This window comes from Rhineura floridana, chromosome 2, assembly GCF_030035675.1.
Source record: "Rhineura floridana isolate rRhiFlo1 chromosome 2, rRhiFlo1.hap2, whole genome shotgun sequence".
NCBI lineage: Eukaryota > Metazoa > Chordata > Lepidosauria > Squamata > Rhineuridae > Rhineura > Rhineura floridana.
In genome coordinates this window covers 30,146,260-30,158,533 of record NC_084481.1, presented here as the reverse complement: position 1 = coordinate 30,158,533, position 12,274 = coordinate 30,146,260, and the positions used below count along the sequence as shown (strand labels likewise).

General features: G+C 36.1%; 1 protein-coding gene across 1 annotated transcript; it reads right to left on the bottom strand.

The window, feature by feature from the left end:
* Window positions 1-3,634: 3,634 nt before the first annotated feature.
* Window positions 3,635-11,017, bottom strand: MSTN (myostatin). The gene is made up of 3 exons (XM_061612898.1): window positions 10,495-11,017; window positions 6,476-6,849; window positions 3,635-4,970 (listed from the first exon to the last, which is right to left on the bottom strand). Exons 1-3 carry the CDS (start codon window positions 10,850-10,852, stop codon window positions 4,590-4,592), a joined length of 1,113 nt encoding a protein of 370 aa, XP_061468882.1. The 5' UTR covers window positions 10,853-11,017; the 3' UTR covers window positions 3,635-4,589.
* Between the last annotated feature and the right edge of the window lie 1,257 nt (window positions 11,018-12,274).

Sequence of the window (12,274 nt, the reverse complement as noted above, 5' to 3'; positions counted from 1 at the left end):
TGAATCCATTTAGATCAGAATGTTATTAGTTCATTACACAAACTACTAGCTAATAACTTGCTTTATAAAAAATCAGATTTGCATTATTTAGATGTGGTGGGCACACAATTGTTAAACATGGCCCCTGCTTGCTGCTTCTGTGACTCTTTACACAGAAAGGAGCATGTGGGGAAAGACATGACAAAACACCCCCATGGGTTATCTTGCTGTGTTTTGTAGCTCTTTAGCAGATTTTCTTCAGCGTGGTTTCAATACTGGAAGTGAGCCAGGCAGGGAGAAAATTGCCTAAAGCTATGGAATACAGCAAGGTAAGGCAGGGAGAGGGGTACGTTTCATTCCATATACCCCAGACTGAATCATAGCAAGATGGAGGTGCTGTGGGTTGGTGGTTCCCAAGTTCAGATAACTGGTTAGTCGCCTGCCTTGGATGGGGTCGTACTCCCTCTGAAAGACCAGGTCTGTAGTCTGGGGGTGCTCCTGGATCCATCTTTGTTGCTAGAGGCCCAAGTGACCTCAGTAGCTACGAGTGCCTTTTACCAGCTTCCTCTGGTAAGACAGTTGTGGCCGTTTCTGGACCAGGATAGCCTGACCACTGCTGTCCATGCACTGGTAACCTCCAGGCTGGATTACTGTAATGTGTTCTACATGGAGCTGCCCTTGAGGTTGGTCCGGAAGCTGCAGCTGGTGCAAAATGAGGAGGCGAGACTGCTCACTGAGGCAGGGTGTTGCCACCATGTCACCCCACTGGTGAAATAATTGCACTGGCCACATTAGCTACTGGGCTAAGTTCAGGGTTCTTTGGTATACAAAGCCCAATACAGCTTGGGACCAGGATACTTGAAAGATTGTCTTACCCTTTATATAGTCAATCACTACACTCTGCAGGTGAGGGTCTCATGCAGATATGTTATCAGGAGGTCCGTTCCGCACAACATAGGAAGTGGACCTTTAGTGTAGTGGTACCTACCCTTTGGAATTCCCTCTCCTTAAATATTAGACAGGTGCCGTCTGTTATCTTGTCTGGACCTACTGAAGACCTTCCTCTTTCAACAAGCCTTTTAAGTAGAGATCTTATCCCAGTCTACATCTGTGTTGGAACTGGTTTTTAAGATGTTTTAAAAGCTTTTTTAAAAGATATTTTTAAAGCTTTTTTAAAAAAGATGTTTTTAAGGAAGTTTTGTTGTAATATATTTTAAAGTCTGTTTTATGGTGTTTTATGGTGTTTTTAGTGCTTTTGTTTGCCTCCCTGGGCTCCTACTGGGAAGAGGGCGGGATATAAACAAATAAATAAATAAAAGAAGCAAACAAGCATAAATTTAATCTCTGGCCCTCCAGAAGTTGCTGAACAACCCATCATTTGTGAGATGGTTACGCTGACAGGGCTGATGGAAGGTGTAGTCTGGAGGGCCACAGGTTAACCACCCCTGGTGTAAAGAGCAGGCCATCCAAACCTGCTTTATATGTGGATAGGACAAATGTGTGTTTAACATATACGTAGTTGCCCTACATGGCTAGCCCTAACATTGTATCAAAATATACTTGATGTCCTCCAGTAATACATACACATTCTGGCTTCGATACACTACAGAGCTAGACATACTTAATTCCCATTGATTTCTGTGGCTGGGTTCAAAGGGCCATGTGTGATCTTTCGCACATGCACAAAGTATTTTCATTCAACCCATTCCTACTTTAGCTCCTCCCATGCAAATAGCTATGCACAAACATCAGATAATGTTTCATACTGAGATTCTATTATGCTTAAGGAGGTGCTGCTGCCAAAAGGGAAAATCAGCAGCCTCATTGGTACAAGTGGAAGTGCTTTGCATACATGCCTTACTTTCTGTGGATTCTGGATGGATAGCAAATCTTAATTACACTGAATGGTGGCTACTTTTTGCAACACAAAAAACTATGTTTAAATCCCACTGAAATAAAAAGGAATAGAAAATTGCCATTTAGCTGTTTCACGGTTGGAAAAAAGAATAAAACCCAGACACTGATATTCTGCTGTAATTTCACACAAATAAAATGGTAAGTTGAAATCCAGAATACAACAAATAGAGCTTTGATATTGTACAAAAATGAAAATATCTTAACAGAACTTATAGTGGTTATTGAACAATATTTGTATTTTCAGTTATCTTTCACATTTGAAAAAATGTCTCTTAAAAGGAAATAGATTTCTAAACTTAGTTTTGATTAAAATTACTGTTTATGCTGAGCAAAATATACAGTAATATGTGAAAATTAAAGTTTATTACATACTTATAAAATGAAGTTAATAAAATATTTTTCAAGATTCTAGCTTATAAGAAAAATAGTTAATGAAAATATTAGGATTTGTGTCATCAACAGTGTACTGGTATATTGCTAAGATTATGCAAATTTACTGTTTTCACCGAATCAATGATACATAGGGTTGGATGCAAAGAATGGTGAGTGAAGGGAAAATAGCCACTAGTGCTATTCTGCAAAGGTTTGTGCAAAAGCTTATGCAACAGTTTATACACTGCTGTAACAGGTAAATTCTGTTATTTGTTCTCCTACTTCTTGCATGAAAGGCTGTCATGCTCTTGAGTAAGTGAAATGACTACTTGGGATTTAGTTGTTCTTCTGTAGTGCTTAAACACAAGGTGAACAGCCCTCCCACACCTGAAAGGTAATCTTTAGATCCAGCCCACAATATCCCCCATTTATCTACTTGTGTATCTCAATAATGTAAAAAAGCAAAAAATGAACATATAATAATGTAGTTGATCTGGCAACAATAATGGGTTGTATCTAAGATCTACACAGAGTGAAGCCATTGAATTTAATGGACCTCAATTAGTCATGTCCATTAATTTCAGTGGGTCTGTGCTGAGTGTGAATACCATTGGATACAACCCTTTGCCTGCAATTGCTCTTAACTAATTCAGGGGTAATCAACATGCTGCCCCCCGATGCTGTTGGACTCCCAACTCCCATCAGCCCCAGGTAGCATGGCCGATTGTCAGGGATGATGGGAATTAGAGTCCCAACAAATATCTGGATGGCACCATGTTGACTAACCCTGCACAAATTCATGTGCACATGGAACTCTAACATGCAATCTATCTCATTAATTTTAAATGAAAAAGCAGAACCCAGATAAGCAACAAGTGTGGAACAGTAAGTCATTAGGGGAATTTCATGTGTATAATGAGAGCCAGTGTGATGTAGCGGTTAAGGTGCTGGGCTACGACCTGGGAGACCAGGGTTCAAATCCCCACACAGCCATGAAGCTCACTGGGTGACCTTGGGCCTGTCATTGCCTCTCAGCCTCATGAAAACCCTATTCATAGGGTTGCCATAAGTCGGAATCGACTTGAAGGCAGTACATTTACATTTAGTTAATAGTTCTCTTAGGAGCATTAGAATATATATTGGATAAGGGTGTTTGTTGCAGAAGAACAAAATAACTTATTTATATAATTGAAATGTAATTTTCTGTGCTAGAACAAGTTAACCCAAATTTGTTGCATCATATACTTATGGTATAGTCATAGTAATTTTTTTAAAAAACATTTATTTACAATATAATATTGTGTATGTATATATAATATATTTTATATTACACAAATATCAATGTTTTATTTTTACAGTACTGTACTTATGAATTCTATCCATTGGTTTATCATAGTGCAAACTGTAATGTTGCAATGTGAACTATAACAATTTTACCATAAAGAACTATTTCTTGCCTTTTATCTTCCATAACGCAGCTTTCTGCTAAAGTATATTTTTTTTAATTGCATGAGAGGGGGATTTATTGTTCTGTGTATAGATAAAACTGTGTCAGAACCATTAACACCCCACTTCTTTTGGTGGCTGCAGTTCCAATATAATATCCTGTTTGGTGGTAATATGGTAACCTAGCTCTTGGTACATCCCATTCAAAATACTTATGGGCTCCTGCAGCAAATCTTGGGACTGAACTGTAAGTCTACTGTGATAGCACCATTGGCAGAAAGTAATGAACATATTAGTTATAAAAGGAATGGAAACACAATGTGCCTACTCTAATTTGTGGACTTATCTGTTTTGTGGAATTTCATCTTATCAGTTTTTATACTCGAACTCAATTCAAGTGTTTGAGGACGATTCACTGGTACTCTGTTCACTCTATATGTCACCAATATATCATCTAATGTACTTATATTCACAACAGTGAATTCAACTATTCAGTCTATGTGTAATAGCCCACTCCTTTCCATTCTCTGGAATATGAGGTTGCCTTTTATCTACTTCTGTCTGCTGAAACCTGTATAAGATTATGTTGTTTGCATAAATGAAAAGATATACCTTTCCAGAATAAGAAATTCATTGTGAAATCCTGTGAACTTGATTGTAGTTTATCTTTTCCATTGGTTTTTAACCAGCCCTTTCATTAAAATGTCTTTCAGTTCACATACTGCAGCTTGTCTGGTACAAAATCTTTACAATAGCCTAGAGTATAGCCTATTAGAGGTAGGCCTATGGTACAAAAATTCACAGTTTCAAAAATGCTCATGAGATTTTTTTTCATAGATTCCATATTTTATGAAGTAGCAAAACTAATGAAGAGCTCATGAGCACCCACAACGATCTACTACCATAGCTGGTATCTTCCCATATATTATTTGTTCTTTTCCATTGAAATACAGCATATTTATTGGGGACATCTTAGTAGGTGTGCAGCATGGGCCTGCTGAACCTCTAGGATTTGCTTGGTGTACAAGATGAGTGTGTGGATATTTTTGTAAAAACACAAATTCACATTCTCCAGAGCAGTAGTTTGCTTTGTATCTTTTGGGTGCAATTATCCAGTCCCATCCAAAAGCTTCAAAATCCACTGTCAGTGGGTAACGGCAACATCGAGATTCTGTTGAGTGTTCATCACAGTCAAGACCAAAATCTCTACGTGATCTTTTTGGAGTGTCTGTAATCCTGACTTCTAAAAATGGATTCTATGAACAAATAAAAATGGATTCTATGAATAAACAAAAGTAATAGTATGTTTGAAGAAAGATTCAGTGCATTATGGTAATATACATTTAACACACATACATATTTTTCTGGAGATTGTGTAGTATTTGAATGCTGTAATGATGATGATGTAAACCAGCCTCGCTATGAAGCCCTGAGAAGCTACTAGCCTGCAAAAGTAAATAAATAAATTGCTTGCATGCTTTTTACTCAGGAGGGAGGAGGCTCTTAAGAGTAGTCAGACTAGTAAAAAATGTGCAGCCTTGAAGAATTGCAGCTGCTGCCATGCTACATGGCAACCCATTTTTTAAAAGCCAGGATCATTTTGAAAACAATTTGTGATACAACATGCTGTTAAAAGGACAATTTAAAAAAAATTCTGCTAGGAATGCTCAAGCCTTTGGACTGGAAGCACACTAAAATTTCTGCCTATTCACTTTTTCATAATCCTGTTAGAAGGCCTTGGAAATCTCAGCATTATGCAAAGCCCCAAATTTCCTTCACATTTACAGTATGGAAGACAATAAAAGGAACACTTTGAGGTTTAAAATCCTGACCTTTTTGTTCTGATTTTGCAGAAGATTTTCCACATTTAAGATTGTCTGGCTTGAGTTCAGTAAGCTTTGAGAAGGGCAACATCTTTAGCCAGTGTATGATCAAACTAGAAATGTTCCTGTTTTAAATTGATGAGGAAATACTGGTTGTATACATTATTAAGGCTGTTTATAGTAATCTTCATTGCTATTCTGTCCTTCTAACTTCTCTAAAAGCATCTGAGGCTAGGTTTTAAAAGCTGAGAGTCAGCAATGCTGGAGAGAGCAAACCAGAGTGCATTTGGTGTGACATGTTGAGAACTCAGTTCTCTGCATATCATTGGCTTTGAGAAAGCTACATCCTTTTCCGGTGCTTCTCCAAGGATGCAGGCTAGTTATTTCTAATAATAAAATAATTTGGGGAAGTTGCCTTCTATTTAGTTTTCTGAATATCATATTTATTATATGGCTAAAAGTATTTGGCACTTGGATGCTTGGATATACTAGTTATAATAAACTGGTACCTATTTCACCACAGTTATATAGAAATAGGAAATAGAGTTACTAACTTTTGATTAACATGAATTAGCTATAAAATTTGGTTTATATAAGAATCTTCCATATAGCTTAAGGAACTGAATAATCTGATCTTTTTATGTGTTATTTACTCCATTTTACAGACAGAAAATCACAACAAGTTTGTTTATAATCCTAGTTTAATAGTTATATTGGAGCACTGAAGATAATTTCTAGCTCTTGATACCATTAATTTGCTGGAGCTTTCACATTCCAATCATAAACAATGTATTTTGAAGTAAATCCTAGGAAGTTTATTGCCAGGCAAATATATTTATGGTCACAGGCTTAGTACATTCCTTTTTTATTTGTTGGAAACATCCTTTTAAGTATTAGATTAAAATTAAGTTTCTGCAGATTTTTCAAGTAGAACTTACCAAGCCATCTTCCCCTGGTCCTGGATAAGTTATTGCAAGATCTCTTCCCTTTTCATCCAAAGCTTGGATTTCAATACCCAAGTTAGATTCTGGTTGTTTGAGCCAATTTTGCAGCACAGTCTTCACATCAATGCTCTGCCAAATACCAGTGCCTGGGTTCATGTCAAGTTTCAAAGATCGAATTGCAGTAGACATTGCACCATCTTTCATGGGCCTGATGAGTCTCAAAATCTGTACAAACACTGTTGTAGGCCTCTGGACTTGTCTTAAGTATATCCACAATTGAGCCTTCACTACTTTATTGTACTGTATTTTGGAGCTAAACTTAAAGAAGCAACATTTGGGTTTTCCTTCCACTGGCATAGGAAAATCAGCTATAAATGAATGGATAGAAAATGTTACTTCTTTGCAAACATTAAGAAACACTTTAATAATAAAGTATTTTAAAGCATCTCTATAGAATATCTTAGCAGTTACGATTTGCAGTTGAAGCTCTGATCTAATGGAGCCATCTAAATAAGTCAGTTTTATTTAAAGATTCCCCAGCCCTCCCATTTCACACTTTGCCCAATTTTAATAAATATCCAATCCCTCACAATTTTGCAACCCCTGTCCTTGCATCAGCTTGATGTACAACAAACACTTATGGCCTATGTGAGTGAGTGCAATTTGTGTGTAGAAACATTCTTCAGGTAGATAGCTGTACACGACATGCATAAACCTGGCCATATCCAGTAATAAGGAGCACATGCAGAAATCAATGCCCTTATCCCATGGGGATCCCCATGCACCCTACATTGTGCAGTTTCATGCATGACGTCTGCTGTTCCTGTGGTATTTTGGAATGCCAGTCACTTTCTACATTAAAAGTCTACCTCAACAATTGATTGTAGCCTTGTATTGTTTGTTTGTTTATACTGACTTAAACTTGTATTCCACTTTTCCCTGTAGTCTCTAAAGGAGCTCACAATATTCATAGGGCTGAATTCAGACTAACTTAGTTGCTCTTAGGTTTATTGATTTCAATGGAATCTGAGTGAGCCATAACTAAGTTTTCACACTGGTTGGAATGGTATCTGTGTGCAGCTAACGTAGTCTGGATATACCAATAAAACACAACAATTCCATTTAAAAAACTTGAAATAATAAAAAAAATAACCACAAAATAAATGAACCTATGAAAACAAATGGTGTGGAGTGGAGTAGAGAGAGAAAAAAGCTGAACATAGTGTTTTTAAAAACTGGACAAACAAGCTTGGTCCAAAATCTTAGGATGGTTTGAATTGCAATGCTGACAAGACCTTTCTTGGAACAGATCCATTAAAATCTTAAGGAATTATTTGGGCAATTTGAGAACTGCAGTGAAAATGAACATGTTTTCACAATTTCATCTGTATACTTTTTCTGTATTTTCATATTTTAGCTGCAATCTTATACCATTTACCTGGAAGTAAACCCCATTGGACTTCTAAATAGACATGGATATGATGTCATGTTTTTGTAGCTTGTGGTATTCAAACTATTATTTTTGTTGAAAAGTACAGCCTGAAATTTTAAAATTATAGTGATCATTAAGAAGAAAACAAATTGTAAGGGAACATACCCTGGGAATCTCTGAGAGTCTGTGCAGTTATACCAACTGTCCAGCAATACTCTCTGAAATAAAGTCTCTCTCCCCACCCCCAGTCAAAATCACCAAGGGTACTGAACACACTGTACAATGTACTCAGCCTGAAAGTGACTGTGACATCTAACATTCCACTCCTAAAATATCTTTATAAAAACAATATTAACAATCATTCCTTTAAATTCTGCAATTGTCTGTTATTTCAATTTTAATTGTCCTTAAAGTGAGTATATATTAGAGATGTGAATAAGCTGTAACAGAGTAAGTATAGCAAAAACCAAGTTGCTTTCATTTACATGGTAACAGAACCTCTTGTTAACTTTATTCTAATTCATTTTTAATTTGCCATATCTGACTTACTTTATGTGACTAGGATTTACAGTATAGTAGGAAAACTAATTTAGCATACAGGGAAGTTATACACTCTGTGTTAGATACTTTTCACTCTCCATATGTCTAAGATAATCACATCTTGATGTATTCTAGTATGCACAAAGAGTTCCTATGTGAGTGGCTCTCCTGAGAGATGGCAATATAAAGGACAGATTTACAATAGCATTCCTGTCTGTACATGGGCCTATCTCTAATTGGGGTAAGATGGGATGTGGTTGCAGACCAGACCCCTTGTGCCTGAAGACATTGTTGAACTTACAGCAAAAATAGTTTAAGGCAGCAATCCTAATCACAGAGTTAGCTCTGTTGAGGTCAGTGGGACTTATCTTTGTGTAGACATGCTTAGGATTTTACTGTTAGTCATTTACATATTCAGTTACCTAAAAGGTTTTGCTTTTTAAAAATATTAATGAAGAGGGAAATAAATAAAATATTTTTCACAGTGTGTATTTTCTAATTCAGCAGAAATAATGTTAATCATGTATGCATTTTTAAAATAAAAGTTTGAAACAAACTGTAGATGATTCTTACCTAAAGAAATGTTACAATAACTATTTCCCTTCTATTGAATATATACTTCTGTGAATATTGTATGTCACTGCTGCTGGTAGCAAATCTAAGTCATGTGTGCCCAAGCTGTCCTTTTACATTATTATATCATTGCCTTAAGCGTTATTCTGAAAACAGCTGCCATGGCCAAATACTTTAGCTAATGAAGAACGTAAGATACTGTGATATAAGCTATGCAAAAGATACTTGATAGGAGCCATGGCAGATGTTTAGCACTAGGAAGATAACTAAGAATCTTCTCATTCAGTAAATCATTCCTTCTTAACACAGCTAATAGAATTGGTAGAGCTATGCATAAACCTGTTAATATTTAAAATATGGCACCATTGTCATTTAATGAATGTTATCGTAATAAATGCAGTAGTTTCATAATATAGTTAACTTAAAATATACAGATCGTATTAATTTTGGGGGTAGGGATAACAGCATGAAAATGTTTGTGGGGGAGAGAGTATGTGGCTCCAGATGTATTGGCAATTGAACCAAACATCTCTGTTTTGCCACATTTTCACTACAGAATACAGCTTGGCAAAACAGGAATGTTGTGTCTACTATATTGTTTTAATATGACACGTGTTTGAATGAATATTCTAATGTGCTTTTGGGTGCAACTAGAGCTAAATATTGGGGCTCAGGGTGGCTTTTTTTGACTTCACTGACATCAGCATGTGACCACATCTAAGTGGTTCTGTGATGTCATCACGTTCACTATGTGATTCCTGATTGGCTGAGATTATATAATGGAGAAACAAAAAGCCCCATTAAAGTTAAAAAATGGTGCCAAAGAAACAAGATCAGAAACCAATGAGTGCAAAAAGGTACAAAAAAAGTAGAGGTTTGGGGAGTGCTTATAATGTTTTACATGCAATACTTTTTTGCACCTCTCAGCACATTGTTCCTATAGAATACTTGGCACAGCTGTAATTTATATATCCATATATGAAAATATACACAGATATAATAGTGTATTGGAGCTAAATGTTTTACTTTATCAGTTACATCGATGTTCCCCTTCAGCCACAGTTTTCAGGAAGTCCTTATAAACAAGTGTCCTCAGAAGATTTGCTAATATAAACTGGCACAATATGTCTTTTCTACTTATTTCTTTGCACTTTTACACAAATACTAGTTATTAAAATAATGAAGTTGATTAACAATATAACTTATCAGCATATCTACAGCAGTCAACAAGTTAATTGGTAGAAATGCTTTTCATAGAATAGTTTGTAGATAAAGGAGAAAATACCATGAAATGAAAGTTTATATGCCAGTGGAACATGATTTAAAATGTTTAAATTATGCTCTTCTCTCCTTATTGCATGCAACAAGCAGTTTATTAGAAGAGATCAGAAGGAGGCTATTGGTCTGTAGACTTAACACAAGTGTTTCTCAGTAGAGTTCTGACTTATAAAGTAATAGAAGTACTTACATTCTGTAGGCATTGTAATAATAGTTTCAGTTGTAGCATGATAATCATCATCTTCCAAAGAACCATCACTGCTGTCATCTCTCTGGACATCATATTGATCAATCAGTTCTTGCAGTGGTGGAGCTTTAGGTAAAAGTTGTCTTATAGCATCCCGGCTAATATTAGGTGCTTGCTCCAGACGCAGTTTACTGAGGATCTGAATTTTTATAGCTTCTATTCTTGAAGATTTTGTACTTTGCCTCCATGTACATGCGTTGCACAGTCCATCTTTTTCCATGTTCTCATTTGCCTGGTTACTTTCATTAAGATCCACGGGACAAGGTATGATTAACATGAAAAGGTAAAAATAAAGATACATTTTTAGTTTTTGCAGGATCTCACATTCAGTGCAGTCCTTTCCCTTCCCTTCTTTCTCCTTCCTTTGGTTCTTTTTTAAATCTTTCTGTACTCTGTGAATCACTGAAGGCAAATGCAATCTGAGACAACTCACCACTCTGGTGAATCTTGTATATTCCAAGAGAGCTTTTTATATTCCAACCTTCATTAGACTTGTGTCGTCAAAACCAATGATTGGCTGTTAAACCAACAATGAATCTAACTGTCAGATGTTAAAGCCATGTCCCACATAAGTTGCTAGACCGCATTTTATGAACTGCCAAGGGTGAGCTGATTTTCTGACTATTCCATAGAGAGTATCTCCTCACATGCTGAAAGAATATTTCCAAGGAGCATGGCCAGCAGTATCAAAAGATAGTATTAGCATTCTTAAATGTGAATCAGCTGCTATCTTTTATTATGAATCAGTCTATATATTCTCAAATCTAAAAGGCTGACTAATAATTGAAAAAGAAAACATTAAAGAATTGTAAAGACTGTCACTATAATAAATAAAAATTATTCCTAAATATTTTATTTTACAGTATTGATTGAAAAAAATGAACTATGAGATACACTTTGACTTAAAAGACTAGAGCTCAAAATCTAACACCCCAATCCTAACCAGTCTACATATGTATATTATTTTTTTATGGTTTAGGTGGGGGGGTACATAAGCAGATAGACTTCCATTTACATCTTGATATTAAATACATTACAGGGAACACATAATGGTCACTATCCACAGATCCTTGAGTACAGTAGTAGAAATATGTACTATTAAGAATGATAGTTTCCTTGTGCATACCCTCTGAACAGCTGGCTTGTATAGTCTCTTTTGACAGCACACCAGTTACCTGTTTAGGGGTGGAAATGGGGAGAACAAGATTCAGCATCTCTGCCCCATCCAAACAGAGATGCATATGCTATCCTAACCCATGCAGTTACCCTATGCAGCACACTTTTGAATGTGTGGATGGATGTATCATATTCAGAATCCTGCTTCAGACTTACATAATCTTTGCTTAATCAGGGTGAAAAGGTTTAGGGTCAGGATGGAAATGAGTACAATTTGGCTGGGTAGAAAGAGTAATTCAACCAAAAATATGAGAAACTGGCCCAGTAATCATTTTCTGAAATCTTTTTACCCCAAACTTTGTTTCTCCATATAATTCATTGATCCTTCAGCATGTTTATTTGGATTTAAACCCACAGAACTTACATCTTATGCCTGATTTAGACATGTATTAGACTGCACTGTTAATTTCCAAGTCTCACCGATTCACCCAAAAAGCCCTGGCATGGGACACCTTTTAAATATTTGAGTAAAGCATTCCTGGGATTTTTTTTATTTGTAAGACATAATTTTAAAAAGCCAAAGGAAAAAAGTTTTCCCTAGAATTTC

What these genes read in the sequence shown, in the direction of transcription:
- MSTN (XM_061612898.1), bottom strand. Translation starts at nt 10,852, where the DNA reads ATGTATCTTTATTTTTACCTTTTCATGTTAATCATACCTTGTCCCGTG. An exon ending in TATTACAATGCCTACAGAAT is followed by an intron (nt 6,850 to 10,494) that starts GTAAGTACTTCT and finishes ATTCATTTATAG; the next exon opens with CTGATTTTCCTATGCCAGTG. An exon ending in GACCAGGGGAAGATGGCTTG is followed by an intron (nt 4,971 to 6,475) that starts GTAAGTTCTACT and finishes ATTTGTTCATAG; the next exon opens with AATCCATTTTTAGAAGTCAG.